The sequence below is a fragment of the Bombus pyrosoma genome, linkage group LG16 (assembly GCF_014825855.1).
Source record: "Bombus pyrosoma isolate SC7728 linkage group LG16, ASM1482585v1, whole genome shotgun sequence".
Classification (NCBI taxonomy): Eukaryota; Metazoa; Arthropoda; class Insecta; order Hymenoptera; family Apidae; genus Bombus; species Bombus pyrosoma.
The window spans coordinates 3,245,758-3,271,716 of NC_057785.1; the positions used below are offsets into that span (position 1 = coordinate 3,245,758).

Genomic DNA, 25,959 nt, shown 5'->3' on the forward strand with positions numbered 1-25,959 from the left:
TTCCTCAGTAACCTCATAACGAGCCTGTCACAGAACTTCTAAAAGCCTGCATGAAAAATTATTACAGGTAATATTGATATGTACTTACATATGTATACATATTTAAGATTCAATTAGTATAAAACTTAAAAATTATTGCACACGATTATATATATTAATTTAATTACTTTGTAACTTTTAATTGTAATATAACCATATTTATATAAAAACTGTGGAAATAAAATAGATAAATATTTTGTATGTATACGTGATTAAATTATGTAAATTGTAGGAAATGATAACATTAATAACATTTTTCATCACTGTACTCTAGATTTTATTTAACTTTTACATATATTACATATGTCATAAATTTATATATATTATTATTGCAATATGTTAACATAAATATGATTCATATTAGATATTTATCAGGCATAATAATACATTTGATGTTAATATACAGATTTTTTTATAGACAATTTAATTATATGTATGTATATCAAATTATTGAAATTATTATAATCAGATGAAATTATCAATAATACATTTTTACTGTACAAATAAATTGCCATAAAATGAATTATTTAAATAATTTACACAAAATAAATTATTTATGTATCATATGCAGGGAAATTTCAGATTTACATACTAATTTCTCTAAAATAAAGCTAATTTTCATTTATCTTTAATTTATAGGAAATACGTATCCATCTATTTTTCATATATTTCTTATCAATTGCAAGCAAAGTAAATATTTGCATATAAATATTTCTTGGAATGGTTTTGTTCACTTTAAAGGGGTATTAATCTGTAGATGCTACTAAATATATAATGCTAAAACATATGGATACATTTACAACTAGAACTACAGCAAACTGTGATGTAGTGATAAGTACACATTAGATTATTGTATGGATATACATACATTACCTATAAATGGAGGCATAAAAATATATGTTTATAATACATGTAATAAATGCTAATAAACAATTACACTTCTTATTATAAAAATTGTTTAAAAAACGTAGCATTAATATGGAATAAATTTTATGGTAGAATATGATAACATTAAAACTAAGGGAAGCATTTCTGTTTATCTTTTGTAAAGATATGTGTAAATTTCATTTCTACATATATATGACATATAGTTTCATATATAACTAGTGCAGCATAAACTTTCAAAGTTCACACAAAAGATCAATAATTAAAAATTTATATAATAATGTATTGCGAACATTTAGTATTATTACCATCTAACAAAAAATTTAATTCTTTTAACTATTATATCTTTGTCTTTTTACATTTTATATTTTACATTTTTTAAATTAGTGAAATTGCTTTAAAACAAATTATTATCAAAAAGGTACATAAAAATTATATAATTCTAAAATTATGAATACTGTATGTTTGGCAGAATCGTTCAAAAAAAATAATAGAAAATGCAATTTCTACTAAAAGCATAGTAGAAAGTATCTGCATATTTATAAACAAAATGCTTTACGTAAGTATTCCTAAGACATATACATATATACCTCACGTAATTATACTCGATTTTTTCAAGTAATATAGATTTCGTATGTATATAAATGCAAATTTCTTTGTTACGTACGTATTATATATTAGTCCGTAAATCACATCTAATTCATTTCTACATAAATAATTACAACTTTAGATACTTATTACTCCAATCCACCTTCTTCTTCTAATTTTGATAAGAATTTTGGAACTCTATATTTCGGTTCCACTTGACGTGCCATGTCTATTAAGCATAGCAACTTCTTTATACCAATAAATACTCTGAAAGAAAATATACAAATCGTGATTTCGATATTCACACATTTAAATAAAACTTAATATTGTTAAATTGTTCCGAATAGACATACCGTTTTCCTTGAAGTTTGGCATGTAAATATACAATTTCTTTTTTATTAAATAGATCCATTTCTTCTAAAACGCTTAAGAGATGGTCAGGAGTTGATAAATTAGGTACATGAAGAGTTGTACTAAATGCTGACAACATTTCCATGTCCTCTAAAACTTGTCTATAGAAGATATGGTAATTATATTAATAAAAATATATATAACTACTATTTTGGAGTATTGTTACATTAACATTAAGTATTTTACCTGCGGCTTGTAGTACAAAGTACTAATAATTTACGACCACGCGGTGGTTGTTTCTTCAGTAAAACTAACAGCGCTTGTAAAGTCAAATTAGAATATCGTGGACCAATAGAACCATAATCTAACAAACGCTCAATATTATCAACTAGAATACAACTGAGTTGTGAACGATAAGCATCGTCGAATATCTAAACACAAAAAGCATATATTTTATATTATTTACTATATTATAATTAGAAAATATTCAGTTCATATTTACCTTTCGAATTAAAAGACATTTTGCAGATTCTGTAAAACCAACCATATCTTCTGGTGTACATACTTTGACAAACGGAAAATCGGAATTTTTAGCTATTTGAGCAGCAAGTGCTGTTTTTCCACTATTTGGAGGTCCTTCTAACAAAACTGACACAAGACCAGAACCTTCGGCAGAGCGTGCCTCTTGAATATATAAATTGCCATCTGATAAAATCTCTGCCACTGGTTTGCCCCAGTTAATAATACCACGTATAAGAAGATGATCTAATTTTTCTGCACTTGTGCCAAATGCCTGTAACATAAAGTAAAGTCGTTAAAGCAAATCATTGTAGTTCTTTGTTAATCACACTCGAACTTCTTTTAAATTACTTACAGGTTTAACATCATGTTCCAAAGCATGAAGAAAATCAGTTCTAGAAACCATAAGTTTCTCCATTGCAGCAGGATCTACTTCTACTTTACTAGAAGCTTTAATTAATCTATTCATAGCAGTACTTTGTGCAGCTCTAACTAGACCTTCTAATTCTGCACCACTGAAATTTTTAGTTAATGTGGCTAGTTCTCTTAAATCAACATCTGGTGATATCTTCTTATAATCTTTCATTCTAGATGTGTGAATATTAAGTATTTGGAATCTTCCATGTTCATCAGGCAAGCTGATTTCCATTTGTACCTGCATGTATAAATTTTATTTGATTAAGTAATGGTAATGGTTTTCCAAACATTATCTTTAAAGAATATGTAATATTATTAAGAAGAATACCTCTAATCTACCAGGTCGTAGTAAAGCTTCATCAATCATATCTCGTCTGTTAGTCATACCAATAACAAGAATATTATTTAACTGCTCCACACCATCTATTTTTGCGAGCAACTGATTTACGACAGTATCATGAACTCCTGTATTTCCAGCAACACTCCCTCGAGATTTACAAATAGCATCAATTTCATCAAAAATAATTATATGTAATCCACTATTTGGTCCAAGCTAAACATGAAAATTTATTTATCAGTAACCACTGTTGCCATTGCGTGTTTCGTTTTCATATTGGAATCAAGAAAGATTTTCTAGTTTTTCTTGATCCTTTCTTTAATGAAAATGTCTGCTCTATAATATGCCCGTATTAGACTTTCTCCTAGACCTTTAGTTTTTTAAATAAATCGGAAAATGTAAGCAAAAAATGGTGTTTGAGAGGTCTTTTTCGCTTTGATCATTATTTCAACACACTTAAATGTTTATGCAATAATAATGCAATAATAATACACATAATTTTATTTAAGTGAGCCTAAAGAATGTTTTCATCCCAACCGCAATTCGATAGCTGTTACTGTAAAAAGCATGAAACATCTCCAAAGTTAAAAATGTGCAATTTTTTTCATAACTGATTTTTTTAAAAACTTTGGATTCTAGGAAAACATGGTTTGCAGATTTATATCTAGTACACAAAAGTCTACAAGAATTACCTACTAAAGGTTACAAAATCGGAAAAAAGTTGAAATTTGTTAAACAATGTAATTTATATTTATAATTTATGTTTGTAAAACAGTGTAAAACACGTAACGAAGGTTAAAAATATTTTCATACCCTCTTCTCCTCTTCTTCAGCATCAGCAAATAATCGTCTAACATTAGCTTCACTTTCTCCAACATATTTATCCAAAATCTGAGGGCCATTGACGATTTTGGGTTCTCTAGCATTTAACATTGTTCCTATCTGTCTTGCCATTAACGTTTTACCTGTACCTGGTGGACCATAAAGTAAAATCCCTTTTACGTGCTTACAACCCAGTTGAGTAACAATTTCGGGCGGAAAAACTCGTGACGCGAATGCTCTTCGGAAAATAGCACTGAATTCATTATCCAGTCCACCAATTCCCATCTTTTGAAAGTCCCAATCTGGATTGATAATTGATTGGCGAATAACTTTCCCCTTTGCTTTGCCAATAAGGTTTACATTTGAATTTTCTGCCTTTTCAAACTGTATAACAGTATCGCCCAAACAACGTCCCATTTGAGTTTTTTTAGATACTGTATTTTGTCCAGAACTTATAGCAGATATATCAGCAGCTTCCAAACTTTTAACTACGAGGCCAAGCATTCTTTTATCCTTGAACTGAAACACCAGTTGTTGACCCACGGTGAATGCCTGCCCCGAAAATTGTAACAGAAAATCTTTAGCCATTTCATCAGTATTGTATGGTTCCAAAGTAGTCCTGAAATATCATTACAAATTTTATTATACATGCTATTTTCTTTGCATTTTTCATGTAATGCACATACGATTTTTTTTGCAAAAAGTCTGCTTCTAATACAATAGTGCATAAACATTCTGTACTGGAAGTAGGATTAAAATGATATGGCCGAACTTCAATTTCCTGATTAAGGGAAAGAGTGGCCCATTTCCTCTGAAGTAAACTAAATCCAACAGTTCCTCTGGGTACTTCATGGTGTCGTTTTATAGTAAATACAAAGTGATGATTTGGTGCAGTGGTAACTTCAATGTGCCTAAAAGATACATTTATGTTGAACTTCATATAATCTGTTAAATAAACTAAAATTATAAATTTTATTATTCTTTTATTGCCTTATTTGTCGATTTAATTATTTAAAACCTTATATTATATATATAAATATATATATAAATATAAATATATATATATATAAGCCGAAAGCAGCGTTCACACATTTCTGTATTTTCGCCGCATGTTCAACTCCCGAACAAATGAATTAATGGTTCAGTATAATATGTAATAGCTGTTACTACAGTTACTACTATACTGCTACAACAGCTTGTTCAAACCATAATGAATCAATCATTTGCTGGCTCAATTGTTTTTTGTCTAGAAGCATATACTTACGTATGTTTCATATCCGTGTATACGATGAAATCACCGATTCGGTCGCATTCGACATTTGGTTTTGTCGATGTATGAAGTGATTCGGCAATAAAACCGAATCGGCCGATACATTTTCTTTATCGTACTTATAGAAGAGTCATAGAGGAGAGTGCGTATGAATCGTTGAAAATGGCGAAAATAAATGCGGAGTTTATGATATCGTTGGTGGAACAAAGGCCCGCTATATGGGATAAAAGATTAGATTCATATAAAGATAAAAATTTAAAAGAAGCATTATGGTGAGAAATATACAATTTGTTAAAAGAAGATTTTGATAAAATTAATAGATAAGCAAATAAATTTTCCTAGAGATGAAGAAGAAAATCGTCATATTTAATTTTTTAAAAGTCTTTTGTTATCATTACATATATTCAACAATAATGAAACTTTAGAATTTCAAGTCAAAGTTATAAATTTAATACGAAAAATAAGAAAATATATGAATATATAGACACTTTTTACCATACTCTTCTAGAGAATCAACAAATAAATTTTATAAATGAATAAATTATAGAGATCAGAACTTGCATCAACATAACACATCACCTTTGTTTTAATTGTAAGTCCAATCATTGAATCCAATCATTCAATTACGGATTTAAATCTGACTACTTGATTATATATAATGATAACAATTTAAAAATTAGTCTTAACCATGCAATCATTTTTTCTTCTAAACTAATGCTTAGTCTCATAGTTGTGTTCTGTTTTGTTAAATCTTTTCCATGCTTTTTAACAGATCATCAAAAGTAAATATTTATGTACAAAAATAATTAAAAAATTTTATTTCATCCCTTCTTAATTGAGACATGAAAATTTGATAGGAACCCAATTGATATATATCATTTTCAATAGAATATATCTTCCGTTGACCCTTTTTTTGTGACATAATGAAAAACCATGAAAAATTCATAATGAGAAAATATTCACGTCCATTTTGTCAGACTGTAAATAACAAAATAAACAAACAAAAATAGGAAGTAAGCATATGCGTGAGAGTTAGATTTTTGGTGAAGGTACAGAACCGTGTGAACACTGCTTTCGGTCGTTACCAACTCGGTAATTGGGCCGATTCATTGATTTGGTACCTATAACAGTCACATCAGACGATACGGTTTTTTGACCAATTCGATTTTACCGAATTGGTAGGATCGATCAAAAAACCATATCATCTATACTGGTTCTTATAGCTACAAAATCAATGAATTAATCATAGGATGATATCTTTACCTGACATCATCTGGGAAATCATCTGGATTGATTATAGCACAATTTGTAATGCTAAGTTCATCAGTAGGACACCTTATTGCCTTCATTCTCTACGACAAAAGTAAATTTTTGCTATTGAGAAAAGGAATCGCACTTATTGAAAGTATAGTATATCACTTTACAGTCTTATACGCAAGACGTAAGACTGACAACTGATCGGACTTTTGGTGGTGGAGGATTCCGCATTACGGCGCTGTTACGAAACTCCGAAAAGCGCGCGCAGGAAGTAATAATATGTTATATTTAATATCAATAAAAGAATAAATATTAGGTAGGGAATAATATTAACAATATTAATAATATTAATAAAGGAGTTAGTAACATCAAAACGATGACATCTTCCTTCATAAGAGTTGCGCGATCTGTGTATAAAACTTTTTCTCTCTTCTTTGCCTTTACGTTAAATTCGTTCGCTGAAAATCAGATTTAAACTTTCTCTCTGTTCCGTTCCTCTCTTTTTTCTTCTATCACTATATATTTGACAATTGGTTGGAAACACCTGCGTAATCAGTTCAAAATTACATTTTGAATTTTTTATTGTTCTGGAGTATGCAGTTTGGTATTTTTCTTAAGATCTTAGCTCTGTATTAAAAAGATTTTAAATCAATTCCTAAAACGTCGGGAAAGTGTCAAAAAGTAAAAAGCTAAAATAAAATGGAAGGAGCCGATGTTTTGCACGTGGAAATCTGTCAAAATATCGACAGGTATCACCCTCGTAGTTCTTTTTTTCACGATTATGATAATTTATGTTTCAATTGGAATATAATTCTTTTATAAACTTTGTGCGCTATATTTTGAATGTTAAATCCATTATAAATAATAATATTTGACTTTCAGCACACTTTCCATAGAAAAAATAGAGAATTTAGTATATGCTGAAATAAATGCATTAGAGGATGTTGCTTTAGATACCATTATGTATGGAAAAGACCTGACAAACTCCACTTTACAGACTCATATTGATTCTATAATATGCACTTGCAGTCATGGAGAGGTAAAAATTTGACAGTAAATTTAATTGCATACACAAAGAACGTTAGTAATACGAATTTTATAGTTACAGAGAACTCACATGAAAGTGCAAGGAGCTACTCTAAAGTTTCATACATATAGGTTAACCACAGAGTCTGCAGCTACAGAGACAATGGAAAATGATGGAGAAAATCTTCCAGCCTCATCCCATTGGATATTACCATCACAAGAATTTCATTATTTATGGGAGAGCCTTTATTTTGATTCCAACATAAAGGATAACGTTAGTTGAATATCTTATAATTATCTCGATTTTTCATAACACTTGAAAATGTTTTGTTCCTTTTTTAGCTACTTCACTTTGTGGAAACAGCAATGATATTCGCAGATCACAATATTAATACTAACATCATAAGTTGGAACAAAGTGGTACTATTACATGGGCCACCAGGTACAGGAAAAACTAGTTTATGTAAAGCCCTTGCTCAGAAGGCTGCTATTCGTTTAGGTAATAGATTTACACATGGCGAATTTGTTGAGATAAACAGCCATAGTTTATTTTCAAAGTGGTTTTCAGAGGTAATATTACAATAACTCATTAAGGAAATTCTTTTAATTAGTAGATAATAAAATTAAAAGTATTACTATTTGCAGAGTGGTAAATTGGTTATGAAATTATTCAATGAAATAAAAAGTCTTTTAGAAAATCCGCAAGCATTAGTTTGTATCTTGATTGATGAGATAGAATCTCTGGCGCATACCCGGAGGACTTGTAATAACGGATCGGAACCCGTTGATTCCATAAGAGTAGTGAATGCCTTATTAACGCAATTAGACCAAATAAAACGATATCCAAATATTTTAATTTTAACAACTAGCAATTTATCAGAGGCCATTGACATAGCATTCGTCGATAGATCAGATATGAAGCAATATATTGGACCTCCTTCGTATCAAGCTATATACAAAATTTATACTTCCTGTCTTAAAGAATTAATGAGGGTAAATAAATATATATATTTTCCTATTTTGTCAAATATACTATTTTCACTTTTTCCAGACAAAACTAATGGAACCAGAAGAAATTTATGATTTATCATGCTTAAAAAAGATGGGCTATGAGGAAACATTTCAGACAAAGAATAGTCTTAAATTAATGGAGCTCAGTCAAGAGAGCGTGAACTTAAGTGGACGAGTTTTAAGAAAAATACCATTTTTAGCTCATGCTTTTCATTTGAAAACAAAAAAGTGTACTCTAAGTCGATTTTTAAGAGCCATGCACATAGCGATTGAAAGAGAAAAGGAAGATACAGAAGAGGTATTCTAAGAGGTATTTTTTTCTAATTCTTGGACCTTTTTTACTTTTTTAATGTATTTAGTCTTAACTCAATGAAAGATTTAGTATTATATTTATTTAATACTTTTCATACTATACATTGCTTTTATGACATAAAGATATGTGTGCATTTTATTTAAATCTCTCTAATTTTTTATTTTCCCTTCCTGTGAAAACTTTTGGTAATTGTAATGAAGGTCATCGAGGTCATTAGAGTGGAAACTCTCGTAAATAATGATTCAAAGGAGAATGGCTAAATTTGTATTACTTCAGAGATATAATTTGAGCAATGTGTTTTTACATATTATATAAGTATTGGATTTTTCTTTATAAAATAGCATTCGAATTTTTGTATTTCATGCATTTATTTCGAAGTTATAATCTCTTGAAGTCAGAAAGTTCCAATTCGTCTTTCAAGATACCGTTGACTTCATCTACGTCTTTTACAACTTTCCCATCATATTTGTTCTGAATTATGTGTTTTAATGATACCTTCAGATTTATAGAATGACCCCTTATTAGGATTTTAATTCCTGAAGAGGTACAAATTTGAACATGCTTCTTTCCAGATTACAAAGTTCCCGCCATATGAATCTCGATATCACCTCGATCGCGAAACATTCGATAGTCACGACCTCTCTAGTTTCGTGCTAGGCTATGGTAAACGGTGCGCCATACGGTTGCGATCAATGCAATCAGTTGTTGCCGGACTGTTGAACGTGTCGGTGGTGTTCTTCGTTCGCGCTTTTTTAATTTGATTGTCGAGACAAGAGCCAAGTTAGCTATCGAAGGAATAATACATTGCAATTGTACGCAATTTCTCCGCGTTTCTTGCATGTGAACTTGACAGTGTATTTTTTGTTCTGCCTTTTCTCGAAGTTAATGTTCTCAGAGTGACAGGATTAAGTGGAAGAATGTTGGATCGCGATACCGCGATACATCTCGTCGCCGGAGGGTGGGTTTCTCATGTCTTTTTCCTTTATATCAAATTCGACATTCATTGAATTTGGATTAGAATTAGGAACTTATATATAATAAAATAACAAATTAAGATAAGGAACTTACGTCGTAAATTGACGCCGGCTATTTCGACGAAAACTATTTATTAACAAAATAGATGTACATGTGTTTTGCGCAGTAGCTACAATTTATACAAATATTGTGCGCTTCTGGACAAGCGCATTCCTAGAAATTTCTACAGAAACGTGACTCAGGAGAATTCCGTAATGTTGAATGCTGCGACATTGTTCGCCGGCTCGCTGTTGTTACGTCATTCTCAGACTAGCTCGTGTATTGTATGTCTTGCTTATGCGTAATTGATCGCTTAAATTTAGAAGCTACGACTTTATTTTCGGCTTGTGTCAGATAATTTTTCACGACTATGTTGAGTCTCCGATCGCTGCGATGTATATCATCGAAACCACTATCTGGATCGAAATAATGTCGCGCGTAGTATAATACGCACTATAACCGGCTTCTCAATGAGGGGTACATGTTTTTACGACGAATCTACGTATGGCTTTCTGAAACCGTTTCTTAGACGTTCTACCATTTGCAGTGATATTTTTACGAAAATATTCGAGTACTTACCACAGAATATTTTTTAAAAATATACTATGTGCATTATACGAACCTTTTTGAAGTTTCGTTAGCACTGTAATGAGACACGACTATCATGACTTCAATAACAAAATTTGAAACTAATCCGTAAATACATATAAAAGTCACAAAACATTTATTACAAATGTACGCATATTAGAAAGGTAGTAAACAGCATGAATAAGCAGGCCTAAGCAAATAGCGCTGAGGATGATCTCACTATATATTGTGGCCTATTGATATAGTGAGTAATTGACTTTCCAAATATTTCGGTAATCTTTGTGAAGTATATATTTCAAGTAAATATTTTGTAACTTCTATATACATTTTCAGATCCGTTATAAATTTTACCAATATAGTCACGATAGTCGTGTCTGGTTAGAATGCTAATGAGATTCCAAAATGTTTTGTCTAATTAAAAGTCACTGAGCCTTTGTATATGAATTCATTAGATTTTATCGAAACTGAATTCGATTATTCAAAAATTTTTGTATTTAAAAACGATACGTCTCGTTTGTTGTGTGACATACGCATTACAAATTTAGGAATATATTTACATCCTAATGATAGTATGCATTAATAATTGTAGAACACATCAATAATTGTAGAACACATCCTGTTACCATAAGTTAATCATACTTAGTAGAAAGTTTTCGACCAAACGATTAGCGTTACAAATTTTTTGGCTCATTTACGCTATGCCAATTCTACTTTTCAATCTGTTTTAAATGTTTTTAATTAGTTTCATTTTATTTCGTTTGATTGACAATTTTGTACAGGAGTAGTATATATGTTTCGTTTGGTGCGTAATAGATATATGAATTATCAATTTACAAACGTATTGATATTCTAGTGATATAATTCCATCGAATAATGCTACAAATAATTTGTCATCATATATAGATACGTATTAACATTGTCCTTTATTTCAATTTATCAACCTTTCGTATCAACTTCCTGTTGATCTCTTCATTAATTTCTTATTAATTGGATTTTTTGTTTCACAGAGTGGCTGGGACGACCGGCGCGATAGTTACCTGCCCCTTAGAAGTAGTTAAAACGCGTTTACAATCTTCCTCATCCGGCTTCTATCCACCTCCGGTGAACAAGGAACTCACTTCGGGTCATGTAACGTGCAGAAGTTTCCCGAAACCGGAACAGAGGAGAAGACTGTGCACTGGAGGGTATACAAGGTAACTTCATTAATACCTCTGTATAATTAATTACGTTTATAACGAAAATAATTGATGACTGTTGTTCTTTTAGATTAGTTCAAAATGTAGATCAAATTTAGGTTAGTACCGAAATTCGAATTTGTTTTCAAAGTGAAGAGCATGAATTGATACTCGTAGCACCGATTTCTTCACGAAGCAACAAACCTGCTTATCGTTATTTCAGCGGATCATATTTCTTCTCGTCTCGTACCTGTCTATGTTATACATTAGCTAATTGCGTTTGAAACCCTGTTTACTTTGTCGGGATATTTTGAATTGTACAATGATTGTGACATTAGAGAAGATGGAGCATGCAAACTAAATTTACGTGACGTTCGAACGTGTTCCGAACACGTCCGAGATGGTCCAGCACCGATGCTCAACTAATTCCTACATTCGCGGCATGCCTGGTTAAAAATAAACCCTCGACCAAGTATATGCGTCGCGTTGTTGATTCTAGAAATCCTGACAAGGGTGTTCTTCTCAAGAATTCAAGCTTCCGATACTTTTACATTAATTTTCAATTTTTTATAGAATTAATTGATTTACACTATTGCCCATAAGTAGATTGCGGATATTCATGCAATTTCATATTTTTATGAATATACCTAAAGAAATAGAATCTAGATGCTTGTTTTGTTTATTAAATATTACAACAAAATAAATAAGTGCTCTACTTTAAATACTTCGGGTATTTTTATATGTTATAAGCATTTTGTAAATTTTTTAACCTTCCGCAGTCTAGCCATAAGTATTAAGACAGCTCCTGATATCTAATACAAATAGAATACTTTTCATTGCTTTCAATTTATATTTATTGTATTATCATCTAGTCTAATTTTTTACATCATTTGTATCATACATGTCATATATAAAATACTAGATATAATAAAACTTCATAGGGTATTTTTAATAAATACAACGATGTCCTAATACTTTATGGTCGGTAGTGTAATTTAACTCTGTACGCGTTAAATTAATTTGTGAAGCGAGAAAAATATGAAGATATCGTTGAAAAAGCTGCGATAACAGAACGGAGTAAAATTGAATGGAACTTTATTTATATGTTTAATAGTTAATCAAAGTTCACTATACTGATTCCAGGCACGCTTTGGTTGCTCTCTCTCACTTTGGCGCGTCCTCTTCTCCAGGAGGTTCTCCCCATAGTCACTCCGCACCTGGTGTATACCAATGCATCAAGTATATCGTAAAGAACGAAGGTACTCGTGCACTGTTCAAAGGATTGGGTCCTAACCTCGTAGGAGTCGCACCATCCAGGGCGATCTACTTCTGCGCCTACTCGAAAAGCAAAGTCGCGTTTAACGCGATCTTCCCCCCGGACACCGCTGTTGTGCACGTGTTCTCCGCATTCTGTGCCGGTAAGTTTATCGTTCTACTTCCGTTCTTATCGATCAGACCCGTATTTTCATCGGCTCTGCTGCAGCTTGATTCCGATGTGATTGATTTTAGCTACTGCTGTGATGTAATGTATGTCTTAAGCGAAAGAGGAATGATTGAGAAGCGTTACTTGTTGAAATCTCGAATGTGTTGTGCGTTACAGATGATTTTATGAATGATAATTTGATAGATCACAAATAGGTATGTTATTAAAATGTCCGCACAGATGGGATTATTAAGGACTATTTTATCGTTTCAAGGTATTTTCGGATGAAATTTCTTTCCATTCAAATCAGTCTTTATGGAGCGACTTTTTCAAAGCACAGTGCTATACAAATTAGAAAATTGACAGTACTATCGACGTTGATCGTTTTTCATCGAATCAAAGAAACTTTTGATGATTTACGTAATGGAAAATGAAAAGAGCAAGCATAATGATTGAAGCGTAAAATTGTATCGTTGAATAGCTGAGCACAGAAATAGATGTATGTATGTATATATGAAGATCTAGCTGAGGCATTGGTCGACCAGGCACAATGCGTTAGGATCGCGTAGTCTGTCTCTTTTCTCTCAGGACAATCAAGGCGGCCACTGATAAGGAGCTCAGTGGGGTCACGTCCCGCGTCACTCGCTGTTATCTAGTTGAATGGACTGCCGTAAATAACTGGTTCCAATCATTGCTGTTTCTGATCTCTTCTAATGCGATAACATGACATTACATTCGAGTCCGTATGTTTGATAATTCACATCGTCTATCTTATTTAGTTATCGTATAACAAAGAAAAAAATTCTTGTGAATTTGTGTCCTCGTGGAATCTCTTTAAATACTTTCACAGGAATTCTTATCATCAATTTGTTCTATAAACGTTTGCATAATATAAAGTCAATTATCTGAATGAAAATTGTTGTTTGACATTGATAATATAAATTAAGCGATGTTTATTTTGGTTCTCAGAAATTGTGATGAGTAATTGTAATTAATTGAAGAATCTGCTTGGCTTGCTTAATTGGCAGATAACTCTTATCCGGAAAGAACAGAACTTCAAGTGCCAAATTATTCTTTTGGATACTAATTTCTCTGCAGGGGTGCTGTGTGTAACATTCATTGTATCCAACAATTCACAGTAGAGCCAGTAATTAATAAAATTGGTTAGACAAGAAAAGGAGCCCGATCACGGTATGTAGTTTAGTTCATGCGTCGGATGGCACGTAAGTCCCTTTTCGAAGGGCCTTCCTTTTTCCGCTTGGTCGAAAACGTGCGGCTGGTCATGTAGTCGCCTAACAGCTGATTTTTCATCAGCTGTCCCGTACCAGTAACCCAGTTTTTCCCCATTCGGAGTGACTACACAACTTAAGATTTCATAATTCGAAACTGACGCTCTATTTTTTTTAATTCTTTGCATTCGTTTCATTTCTTTGACGTCTTAATTTTTCAAACAAATGGAATTTAGTTGCTTAAAGAATTCTAAAAAATCGTGTCCAATATAATTTTTAGAATCTTAGATCTTAGTTTTCCATTGCACATTTTTCTCGAAATAACAAATATTCTGTATCTTCCTCTACTATTTCGAATCTTCTTCGCTGGATTCTCTGTTTCTGTTAGCCTTACGATCTGTCAGTCTTGCTCCTTCTTCACGATTTATTTCATCTGCGTACAATTGCATCCAAATGGCTTTGAAACACTCGCTGTTGTAGTACTTATGGCTCTTATGCGTCCTTGCATCATGGTTGCATGTGACAAGAAACCTGCGAAGGCTTAATTTGATGTTCCCTAAGTCTCCGTTATTTTTCCTCTAGATCATTTTCGGAACGCGATGCCTCGTGACTATCGTGTGATTTCACGACTGAAAGATTCTTGATAAAGAAAATTTATTAGCGACTGAATAACAAAATTGACCTGAATATTTTGGCCAATATAATCAAACGCGGAGTTAAGTATATTTTTAGTATTTCATATCTGTTTCGATATTTCATATTTATCTTATTCTTCTTAAATTTCATTTATGTTTTTTCTTGAAATATATCGTGTTTGTCATTTTTCTACATAATTTTAGCCAAAATTCAACTACATCTGATAATAAAGATCACGGATACTTGGTAATGAATGCTTAGAGAAAAAGCACGGTTTATAGATTGTCGGTTTAAGTCGTAAATAGCCGGCAGGTAGAGCGGTCATTGAAATTACATGGCTGTTCAATGTTAAAAATAGAAGACTGCCACGAGAACTCTCGGATCTCTTCAATGAAACACCACTTTTACCTGACTGGCGACAGCGTTGTCCTCTTCAAACTTTTTATCAAGCCGCTACGCCTCTTTTGATTTTTAGTTTCCGCTTTGTATGATGTTTTTCGAGATTGGTTTGACTGCGATTATTTATCTCACGCGACCGATAATGCTTTGCATACACGTTATGCAAATTTCTATTTACATCACTGGTGCGTAACAAATGCGATCGTATACTTGCAGCTAAAATGTGTAACGAAATTGAGAAAGATATTGTTCAAATAGGAGCGATTATGGAAATCATCGAGCGCCTACAATTGCAAGTTCGAGTGTTTTGTCAAGTATATGATCTAGTTCTAAGCTGATGAAGTTACTAGGTAGCTACATTTTGAATGTTTACATGGAAAAGAAATTTTCCGTATTTATAAATTGGTCACTAAAGACTGGGATTGTTTATTGGCCGTATCTTGAGTTTGCAAGCAGATATTCCGTCCTATTGACCCAGTTTGTAATGACCCACGCAGGCAATCATCCCGGCCAACGCACTGTTTACCACCGGTGCATCGCTTGCGACGCGACGCGTCCGGATTACGCAAGCATTTTGCACGCGTCCTTCGAATCTTGAAATGCTATTAACCTACTGTGACACTTGAATTGGAATATGCGAGAATTAATGTATCGGAATGTATCTTGTCATGTTAGAATATTAGAATATTGAAGATCGAGATATTTCAATATTGGAAGCGTAGGGATATTTGAATACTGAAGTATATGTAGTGATAATGAGGTGTAGATACAGTGGCTCACGAAAATATTCGAACATTTATACTATGTGCATTGTACTGCGTACATGTATATGTATATGTATATGTGTTGATATGTGTAAATGCTAATATATATATGTAGGATATATGTAGTGGATACGTGCATAGTGATAACCTCGTTTGTAACAGGCTGTGAACCTACAATATAAATAATACTATGCTGTGTACAGAATTTTTTAAAACTTCCTTAGCACTATAACGAGACACTACTATCCTAATTATAATAGCAACATTTGAAACCAATCTGAAAATGTATAAGGCCTTTATCGCAAACATACGCTCAAATGAAAAATTAGTATACAGCATGAATAGTAGTCTTAAACGTATAAATAGTAATTATAATAATATAAATAATATAGTTTCACTATATGTATATTATTATATATGTGTCTTATTAATGTGGTAAATAATTGACTGTTAACATACTTTGGTGGTTTTTGCGAAGTATATGCTTCCAATAAATATCTTGTAACTTCTATATATATTTTCCGATCCGTTTCAAATTTTTCCAATATCAATCATAACCTTGTCTCGTTATAGCGCTAATGACATTTCAAAATATATACATAAAATATTTTTTTGAGCCACTGTATATCTGGTTCCCACGGTTTGATGTTTTGTAAATCCTGAAGTTAATATCGATATTAATCTTTCAAGTACGAAAGTTCACCAAAACTACTATAACTGTTAGAGTGGCATCTTCAAGTCCAGCATCCAAAGTTACTCAAAGTGTGTCACCTAGGAATCTGGCGCTTCAAATCGATATGCGGCGGTTCTAGTGTTTCCCTCCACAGTGAGATAGGTCAAATAAAAACAGATAGTATTCCTCAGATTCTGCTGAGCTCAAGTATCTGCTTATTAATACTCGAAAGAATGTCAAATAGCTGTAACGGCATTACGCATAGAAGCAGCCTTAAAACTATCTCGAACGTCTTGACCGTATATGTACGAAAAATGAAGGATCAATAAATAAGAAATATCGTCGTAAATGTATTACGTTACTGCTGTATTTATGAAACACGTCAAAGGTGAGGACAAACTGTTGCGCAGTAAAAATTTTCTTCTTTTTTCAGATCAGCGTGAACGTGCCGTTACGATAAGATAAATTTATAATTCGCAATAATTTACGGAAGTGTATGGCGAATGACACGCCATGTTAATCGCGTATAATCTCGCGTGTTCTGATTCACAACGCTGTCGGATGAAAATTGACGAAGCGTGTTTATGATGGAATCACGTTGCACTTGTGACAACGTGCAAAAGTATACGCGGGAAGTCATCAATTGCCGGACTCCATTGGAATGCCGAGCACTGCATACTTCGTGCGCTAAGCGATACTTGTTTACAGCTTATTTTAGGTTATCTGTGACGATTCTCATTTACGTTGACCTTGATGACCTTACGTTGACCTTGAGTTATATACCTGTGTAACTTCGTTCTAAGATACTACGTATATTCGATGAATTTGAGACAAGAAGTTCAAGGAAATTTTGCAAAGAAAATTATTGGGAATAGGGTTATTAATAAACACAAAATGTCTGGACTTTGAGCTTCGTAAGTCTGAAAATTTGAATTTTTCAATCTTTAAGTCTGATGATTTTGGAAATTGAAATTTGTCAGTTTACTCATACTCGGACACAGCAGTATCTCTGTATTTGTATGCTTCGTACAAAAGAAAGTGGTAATATTGTATTGTTCATTGTACAAAGATATGGATTATTTATTATAGGTAAAGAATACATAAATAATTTCTTCCTAACAATAACATGTAATTGTACAATAGATTTTTGGCAAAGAATTGTCTGATTTCCAGATCGCTAATATTAGAATATTTGTTTACATTCTGCGATCCAGCAATTCTTGGAAATTAATTTTTCGAACTTGCAGAATAGATTTATTTTGTACAATTAATACCAGGGGTAATTGACACCGATATGTTTATATGTAGTACACCATGAGATTTAACATATCACAGAAAAAAGGATAAAAGTTTTCGTGAAATTGCACTATTATTAGAAATAATCATAGCAGATATAATTAAAGAAAATGAAGAAGAAAACCGCGTCGAATATAACCAGTTAGCTGTTGCGACCTCTTTGAAAAGTGTGTACTTAAAATGTGTTGCAAAGAGTAAGCGATGACGAGTATACTTGTCAAACACAGCTAACTGGTTATGGAACAAAGAGGTCAACCTCTTTTTTATTAAAACTCTATTGTACAATTAAATGTTAGCGTTAGGAAGAAGATGTTTACGTATTTTTATGCTGCGATAAATGATCCATATTCTCGTATAATATACGAGTAACTGCAAATACTACTTTTATTGTTATGCTGCTACACCAATGTTAAGTACAATACGTAGGAACACCATCTGTTTGTAAGCACATAAGTTTCACATCGGGTGCGTCTATGAATAATTCTTTTACAATGCCATTCACGGTGGCCATGGAGTATCTTCTACTCCTGGTGCCTCCCAATTCCGGGATATTCACGTCCATTCCTATGGCTTTGGTATATGATCCCGTGGGATCTGCCAGCATCCTCACCTAAATTTCAACGAATCTTCTATCTTATACTATACTTAAGTGAAAGTCGATCTTATTACTTTCATACAGAAAATTATGTTTTAGCTTCGGAGCCAATAACCCTACAAATCTTAGAAAGTCATTATCATTCATTGACGTCAGTACCTTATCATTTGCTCCTTTGGCATTTCCCCAAGCAGACATCACGAATGGATCATTCACAGACACGCAGATTATCTCTTCAAAGCCAAAGAATTTCAGGTTTGTCGATCTGAATTAGCAAACAAATTTCTGTATATTGCAAAATTAAGTGAAATTATCGCTCGTGTTCTGAAATGCTTTTTGCAACAATCAAAAGTCACGATAATAATTACAAGGGAGTTAACAGTTATGCCGAAGACGTTACTTTTCGATAAATCCTCTGAGATGGACCCTAGAACATCCTGGAACGAAAGCCCCAGGGACTCCAAAGATGATGGCTTTCTTATTAGCAACCAGATCCAGAATATTTCTTCGATTTTCCGGTAGAGCTTCGTACAAGATCACGCTGGGCAATTTGTCGCCTTTTCTAATTGCAGGCATTTCCGTGTAAAAACTAGGACAGTTCTGAACTTTGCCTCTGATTTCAGAGTGATTAGGAACACGTGAAATAACTATCGATTCATTTGTTCAACTCGACGTCCTCAATTCTCGTAAACGTGGATGGGGTGAACATCTAACGTATAAATTCGTTTCTGACTTCATCGCATTTTATTGTCCATTGAAAAGATCGATTGTTGTCGTAAGTACGATAATTTTAGAAGTTGGCATGTTTACAGGAATCAGTGGATCGATCGGGGAATTTCTGCCAGCGACAGACTAGATTTGGATTCACGAAAAAGAATTCAACCAGCCATTCGTTTCTTGGCTCGAATGTATTCGTTGCTTGTTAGATGGATGGCGCAACTGCTATTGAATTACCATAGACATTAGAAGGTTGAGTTATCTGTGGTCATAGTTGTTCCACAGTGTTTGTTTTAAACGAATTTATTATCTGTTAATCGGCTCTTTAAAGGTCTATGGTCTAAAATTAGACCATTATAAGGAAATACAGCGTGGCAGTTTTGCATTTTACTACTCTATTATTCTCCAGTTCTTTTGTTTGGAATATCGTAGCACGAGACTAGATTAATTTGAAAAGAGACAAATTCCTGCAACTTTGAATGTAAACATTGAATTGTTTTTTTTCAGAAGGATATTCCTGGATTTTTTTTTTTGTCCTTTTAGTATGTTTTCTTAGCTGGAACGTTGCGTTGGCGGTCTAAGCATCGCTTCTCCAAAGACCATCTTCGAGAAACAGACTTTAAGGAGCCAGTAAATTAGCTCTTGAAGAGGCTCAGACAGTCGCAGTTCGCCCCACACGTACTGATCGGATTAAAGACACGTGCATTCATTTTTCAGGTTTCGTGGCATGCACGTTGACAAATCCTATTTGGTTCGTGAAGACCAGGCTGCAGCTGGACCATCGAACAAACAAAATCACCGCGATGGGGTGTGTGCAAAGGATATATCGCCAATCGGTACGAAAATTCTCTTCTGAGGACACTCCTCGTTCCATGAGACATGTCATATTGGAACATCTTGGAAGACTTTTTTTAATCTATTATACCATTGCATATGATCAGTAGCGTACCATCGGAAAGTTTCCCCACCACCCACAGTCAAACACACTGGTACACGGTCTGTGGTCGACACTGTTGCATCCTGAATCATCAATTCACTGATTAGATAGCCTCTGTGATACTATAGGGGTAACGAGCTCTAAACCATATGTTCCTGACATCGGACAGGGGAACTATATTAACTGTATTCTGATTTTAGGAAGCAGGGTATATTTAAGGTTGTAGATCCCTCTTGGGACTGGGAGAGCAAGGATGAAAGAGTTTGATAGTATGCTCTTGAGGCTGATGATTGTACTTAGAAAGAACGGAGAGTATATGGTGAATGCTATACAACAATTTCATTTGTTTTCTTTAAATTAAAACTGGTTCTGAGGCTTAGGAAATGCGAGACCTTAAACCTGTTGTCGATCGAAAGTCAACATAACATAATGTTGCAACTGTCACGACATACAATGTACAACCCGATTCGGTAGCCAACGATATTTTTACGATCATAGATGCATAGGATTCGAGTGCCAAATATATCTGGATCTTCAACATTTTCGGCATAATTCATTACAGAATGATAAAATCGCGTATCGTTATCTAGAGCCATAATTTAAGTAGGAGCTCTTCGAACACTTACTATAATGTAAACAAAATTTATTTAGAATGTCAACTCGTGGTGTCATTTTCGTATGGTTTGATTACGTCTCGTAGACGTCGCATTTGCATCGCAATTGCAGCAGAGCCAATTCTAAAATTGTCCCTACGAACTACGAATAGTTAAAATGCGCCGAAAATATCTTATAGATGAGAAAACAACATTTTTCTTTATGGCAAGTAATCTATTAGTTCATACTGCGTCATGTTGTCGGGCTTTCTGTAGCCGGTGTCTAAGTTACGTTAGTTTTGTTTTTTTCGTTCAATAAAAAGAGACTGGAACTGTTGTTACGTAAAAAAGAACTAGTAGAACTATAAAGCTGAGTCTGTGAATAGGACAGATACATTTTGATAAGCGAATAAATTATGTATTATGAAGCATACACAAGTGAAAAGCGTAAAAAAACTATAAGTTTTAATAGAATTCAGCACTTTATCTACTTATCATTAAAAGACTGGACGAAACAAGAAAATTCTCATAAATAATAATCGCGAGAAGAAATAAACAGTTTGTTAGAAATTATAGGGGAGGGGGGGATTCTAGCAATTTCTATGGTGCAATATTACCCCACCATTTATCAGGCAATTATATACTTTCGCTTTTCTCTTGCTGTGATCGCACAACACGCGTGTACATGCAGCGATAAGGTTGATTAGGTAGACAGTTTTCTACGATAGAATCCTCCGTCCATAACCCATGTCTTTCCATTCTAACTTCTCTACGTTTATTTATATTATCATATCTGTTAGCGAGTTCCATTTCCACCTATACTATATTGTTCCTGAAAATCAGAGAATTTCATATTCAAACAAAAAGGTCAATATTTTCTAAAGCACTTACGATGTAGATATTAATTAACTTATTGGAATATTATACTTTTAAGATTTCTTTTCTAATATAAATCCAGTCAATAATTTTAATTTACGGAAAATTCCATTATCGCGTACTTGCGAATCAGAGACAGAAACTTAGCAATCAAAAAATAATACAGCGTGAATGGTGGCTTCTAAGGAAGGTTAATCTTGATAGCCCAATCATAAATTGTATCAAGTTATTATTCATGCTCGAAATTTAACGTCTGCCTTATCTTTGAGTGCAAATATCTCTGGTACGCACTCTTCAGATAATTTCTTTATTGGGGACATAGTATGTTCCTTAATCCTTTGACAAGTTTAACAAACTGGTTGAATGCATAAGTACATGTATCATGTTTTTATCGAATATTTAATTTTAAATTCATGATACTCTGATTTTCTTGAGCTTCTTACGCATATAGCGAAGCAGCGCACTCATTTTGCCAACAAATTGACCGTAGCGTGTCAAGAATATACATATTTGAAAAGAAGATTCTCATATGACATATTTACCAATTTAAAAATAAGGAATTATTTTTTGACTATTTAGTTACAGCTCTCATTGTTGGCAGGCTGGGTGTTTTAGATTACCCAAGACTAACAATTAACAACATCAGACAATCTCACATTCCTTCCATAGGAAACTAGGAGTATGATAAGTCTTGATGGTTAATGAAACTCGAGTTAAGACTATATATTGTATTTTCAGGGTATCCTGGGATTCTACAAAGGCATTATAGCCTCCTACGTAGGAATAAGCGAGACTGTGATACATTTTGTGATCTACGAGGCCGTGAAGGCCTCTTTAGCGACGTACAAGGCCAGCAGCGCAGACAATCGCAAAACATTGCGCGATTTCTTAGAGTTCATGGCGGCGGGCTCGTTCTCAAAAACGATCGCCTCCACCATCGCTTACCCCCATGGTAAGGTTGGCTGTATTGTATAATTCTGCCATCACGAAATGCAAGCTTCTGCTTCCTCCTTCAATTATGCTCTATTTTTAAGGCATTGCTCAGTGAGTTGGCTGTGGTTCAAGAGCAAAGCACCCAGTTTGTGCGAACTTCCTCACTCGCAAAAGCCTCTCTAGTTCTTGCAAACATCCTGCGCACTAGTACAACACGTCTCCACCACACGTGTAACTGCGCTTAATGTATCAGAATCTCAAAAAGAGGACTAGTTGCTTGGAGAAGAAATAACTTTATTTTAATTCTTTTAATAGAACAGTTTTAGTATTAATTAACTTCCATTTCTCCTGACAACGAGTTCCTAAAATCAAAGAAACGATCATTCCAATTTAAGCAAATAACTCTGATGTGGTTAAACTAAGATATAGTAATTAAAACAATTTGAACTGTTTCAGAAGTAGCAAGGACAAGACTTAGAGAGGAAGGTACTAAGTACCAGGCTTTCTGGCAAACGTTGAAGACTGTACACGCTGAGGAGGGATTACACGGTCTATACCGTGGTCTCGGTACCCACCTAATTAGACAAATTCCAAATACGGCGATTATAATGGCAACATACGAAGCGGTGGTATACTTGCTAAGCAGGCACTTTCACGAACAGGCGATGAACATGAGCAACGGCAATGAGTCCAAGTTCTACACAGAGCCGAAGGGTAAACGAGAATTAGCCTAGGACTTACTCACGGCCCCTGAATAATGGGCCAACAGCTCGCATCTTGTGGCGAGTTTTGAAAAAGTTACGTCTGTTTCGAAAAAAAGAAAATGAACAAAAACCACAATGCCATCCAAGAGAGCGTCCAGACGTTGGGAGAAGCCATTCGGACACGCGTTTCCGAACTTGGGGACCATGACGGCCGGTCAGGTCCAATTGAACATGTGGAAGGTAGCAAAATAGGTATCACAGCGCTGCTGTGTGGTCTGTAAGCGTAGCAAAAAGTAGTCCTTCCTCCTTTCAGGTAGCGTACGTACGTACGCGAGGAACAGCCTAAACTGTCTGTCTGTACCTTCGTCGACACATTCATACACACACACGGAGGCGGGGATCGTGAAGCTGGATTAAACGAGTCGGTTACATAGACTCAGAGTGCGCCGAGAGTAAGATTATGTCACCTTCTCGTTACTATTAATCTGCTAACTGGTACTTTCATTGTGGAAAATTGTTTTCAACAAATAATCTGTTTTCTTGGAAATGTGGATATATTTCTAAAAGATAATATTAAGAATTACTAAAAGGTGAATTAATTTGATTTATCTCTTGAAAATGTATATAATTATAATGTATCACAGTCAAATTATTAAATCGAAAATATTGATAATTTTGTCTTTTCCAGTTAACAGGTTAATGAAATCATTGAATTATGTTGACTGGCAATAACAGTAGTGCCAAAAGACCAAGTTTGGTCTCTAGTTGTTTCTGAAGACTTTCGAAACATGAGGAAAAAATTGAATTTCAATTGTAGCTTAGAAGAACTCTCTGGCCTAATTTTGTATTGACTAACTATAATTAACGTAATCTAAAAAAAATGATCTCTAAAGTTAAATACTTAAAATTCATGGTCCTCGTGTTTCAGTATGGTAGAAACAACTCATTTCCATCTGATACAGTATTGCGATCTTTCTAGAGCAACATGTAGACTTGATCTAAACCAAAAGTTATTGTTAAGTATGGTGTGAGAGGCAGGTTGCTCTCGTCGGATTCTTCGTATCCATTTCTACTTTGTTATTAATTATCAATACATTATTTCGGTTAATGATTAAAAAAAAGATTCGACTATTGTCTTGCGCTATTCTTTCCAACGAAAAAAAAAGTTAGGGAACGATATCATCATAAATTTTCAAGACGATAAGGGTAGACGATTATTGTGTTTGCTTCTATTTATATTAGAGTAGGAAGATTTATTATTATTACTATTATTGTCCGTCGTGACATAAATCACTTTTCATTATTTTTAAAAATTTTCAAATTTTTTCATGAAGCGCTCAAACGTCGAAATTCAACTTTTTCTTTGTGTAGAAAACCTATTTAAATAAAAGTACATTTTATTATCAATTACGTTAACAATAAAAAATAAGAAATTAAAAATGTATATAAAAATTGGATAACAGTCTTTTTTTGCATGTAAAACAATGAAGAGAAAAAATTTATTATATTGAACATGTCAAATATTACCGATCGACAATTTCATAAAATCATAATAATCTAGAAGTCGTGTATATAAAACAGTAAATCACATTCTATGTTACATATATTAGTAGATTTGCGACTGTTTGTATTTTTTCGAGTGCACTACCGCCTCCAGTCAAGATAAAAATGATATAGTAAAAACGTTTCTTCTCTTTCTGCAATGTTGAGGGGAGAAAACATTTATAGCTGCTATCCTGTTTTTTGAATCGGTAATATCTATATAAACTATGCACTTAGAGATATATTATGTCGAAATATATTGTTGTTAAGAATGATGATTCGTTGAAGAAGAGATAAAATGTTAAAGTCATATGTATATTATATACACACATATGTATATGTACGTAAGAGAGGATTAACAATGTTTTGTTATTGAGAGATATTTTAATGTTCGTAAGTTCGATTACGTTTGCGAACTAATACCGTTCAATATTAAAAACAGGAGTGTAACGTAGCTTCTTAATTTTTATACTTTTCTTGCCTTGATGTCACTCACGAACTAAGATTCTAATTTGTTTCTTAGTTTGTACCGTTTTGTAAGATGACTATAATTCGATGGCTCAGGTTTTTTGAAAACTAGTCTAAAACTTTTTTCATAAGTACTATTTTTGTATTTGTGTCGAATCGATGAGTCAGAGTTAGGAGAATTGGCACTGAGTAAATTTGGTTTGTCTCTGTTCGGTTTGTGATGATTTCAATGATCAGTAAAGACGAAGAAGCTGTGATTTTTAATTTACATATATTATCGGCTGAGTCTGGTATTTGGAAAATTATGTTTTTACTCCGAAATGTATTATTAAATAATTTCTTTGTTACTCTAATAAATTGATATATATCCTTCATCATCCGAATTTTAAAGTACAAACAAGTAGAAAAATTCATGCTCATAAGTCTTATCGGAAAAGACTGAATTAGGTTTTATTGTATTTAGTATGACTCCGGAATTGTAGTAATGAGAATGCCGATATACAAATTGTTAAAATGAAATATATATATATATACACACATACATATATGGATTCATCAATAA

At 33.3% G+C, this 25,959-nt stretch overlaps 4 protein-coding genes across 9 annotated transcripts; 2 read left to right on the forward strand and 2 right to left on the reverse strand.

Annotated features, from left to right (window-relative positions):
• Window positions 1-499: 499 nt before the first annotated feature.
• On the reverse strand, window positions 500-6,694 carry LOC122576158 (vesicle-fusing ATPase 1-like). Of its 2 annotated transcripts, XM_043746047.1 has the most exons (10): window positions 6,492-6,629; window positions 5,223-5,442; window positions 4,645-4,869; window positions 3,950-4,577; window positions 3,128-3,352; window positions 2,738-3,037; window positions 2,366-2,656; window positions 2,110-2,294; window positions 1,866-2,024; window positions 500-1,779 (listed from the first exon to the last, which is right to left on the reverse strand). In XM_043746047.1, the coding sequence occupies exons 2-10, from the start codon at window positions 5,231-5,233 to the stop codon at window positions 1,662-1,664; spliced, it is 2,142 nt and encodes a 713-aa protein (XP_043601982.1). In that variant the 5' UTR covers window positions 5,234-5,442; window positions 6,492-6,629; the 3' UTR covers window positions 500-1,661. The 2 variants fall into 2 exon arrangements, with proteins under 2 accessions (XP_043601982.1, XP_043601981.1); XM_043746046.1 differs by lacking the exon at window positions 5,223-5,442 and having other exon boundaries at window positions 6,492-6,694.
• A 257-nt stretch (window positions 6,695-6,951) lies between these two features.
• LOC122576165 (pachytene checkpoint protein 2 homolog) lies at window positions 6,952-11,579 on the forward strand. The gene is made up of 7 exons (XM_043746059.1): window positions 6,952-7,234; window positions 7,368-7,524; window positions 7,588-7,785; window positions 7,854-8,081; window positions 8,157-8,504; window positions 8,563-8,832; window positions 11,445-11,579. Exons 1-6 carry the CDS (start codon window positions 7,185-7,187, stop codon window positions 8,827-8,829), a joined length of 1,248 nt encoding a protein of 415 aa, XP_043601994.1. The 5' UTR covers window positions 6,952-7,184; the 3' UTR covers window positions 8,830-8,832; window positions 11,445-11,579.
• LOC122576167 (mitochondrial carrier protein Rim2) lies at window positions 9,302-25,934 on the forward strand. 4 transcript variants are annotated; one of them, XR_006319659.1, is made up of 7 exons: window positions 9,302-9,793; window positions 11,445-11,630; window positions 12,756-13,030; window positions 20,062-20,180; window positions 22,489-22,702; window positions 22,785-22,914; window positions 23,140-23,281. XR_006319659.1 is itself a non-coding variant. In XM_043746063.1 (6 exons), exons 1-6 carry the CDS (start codon window positions 9,753-9,755, stop codon window positions 23,415-23,417), a joined length of 1,113 nt encoding a protein of 370 aa, XP_043601998.1. In that variant the 5' UTR covers window positions 9,318-9,752; the 3' UTR covers window positions 23,418-25,934. The 4 variants fall into 4 exon arrangements, 1 of the variants encoding a protein (XP_043601998.1); XR_006319658.1 differs by lacking the exon at window positions 22,785-22,914 and adding an exon at window positions 23,701-25,934 and having other exon boundaries at window positions 9,318-9,793; window positions 23,140-23,639; XR_006319657.1 differs by lacking the exon at window positions 22,785-22,914 and adding an exon at window positions 23,701-25,934 and having other exon boundaries at window positions 9,318-9,793; window positions 23,140-23,627.
• LOC122576172 (peroxiredoxin-5, mitochondrial-like) lies at window positions 14,916-19,433 on the reverse strand. Of its 2 annotated transcripts, XM_043746070.1 has the most exons (3): window positions 19,028-19,433; window positions 18,787-18,892; window positions 14,916-18,642 (listed from the first exon to the last, which is right to left on the reverse strand). In XM_043746070.1, exons 1-3 carry the CDS (start codon window positions 19,201-19,203, stop codon window positions 18,442-18,444), a joined length of 483 nt encoding a protein of 160 aa, XP_043602005.1. In that variant the 5' UTR covers window positions 19,204-19,433; the 3' UTR covers window positions 14,916-18,441. The 2 variants fall into 2 exon arrangements, 1 of the variants encoding a protein (XP_043602005.1); XR_006319660.1 differs by having other exon boundaries at window positions 18,501-18,892; window positions 18,996-19,170.
• Window positions 25,935-25,959: the final 25 nt, after the last annotated feature.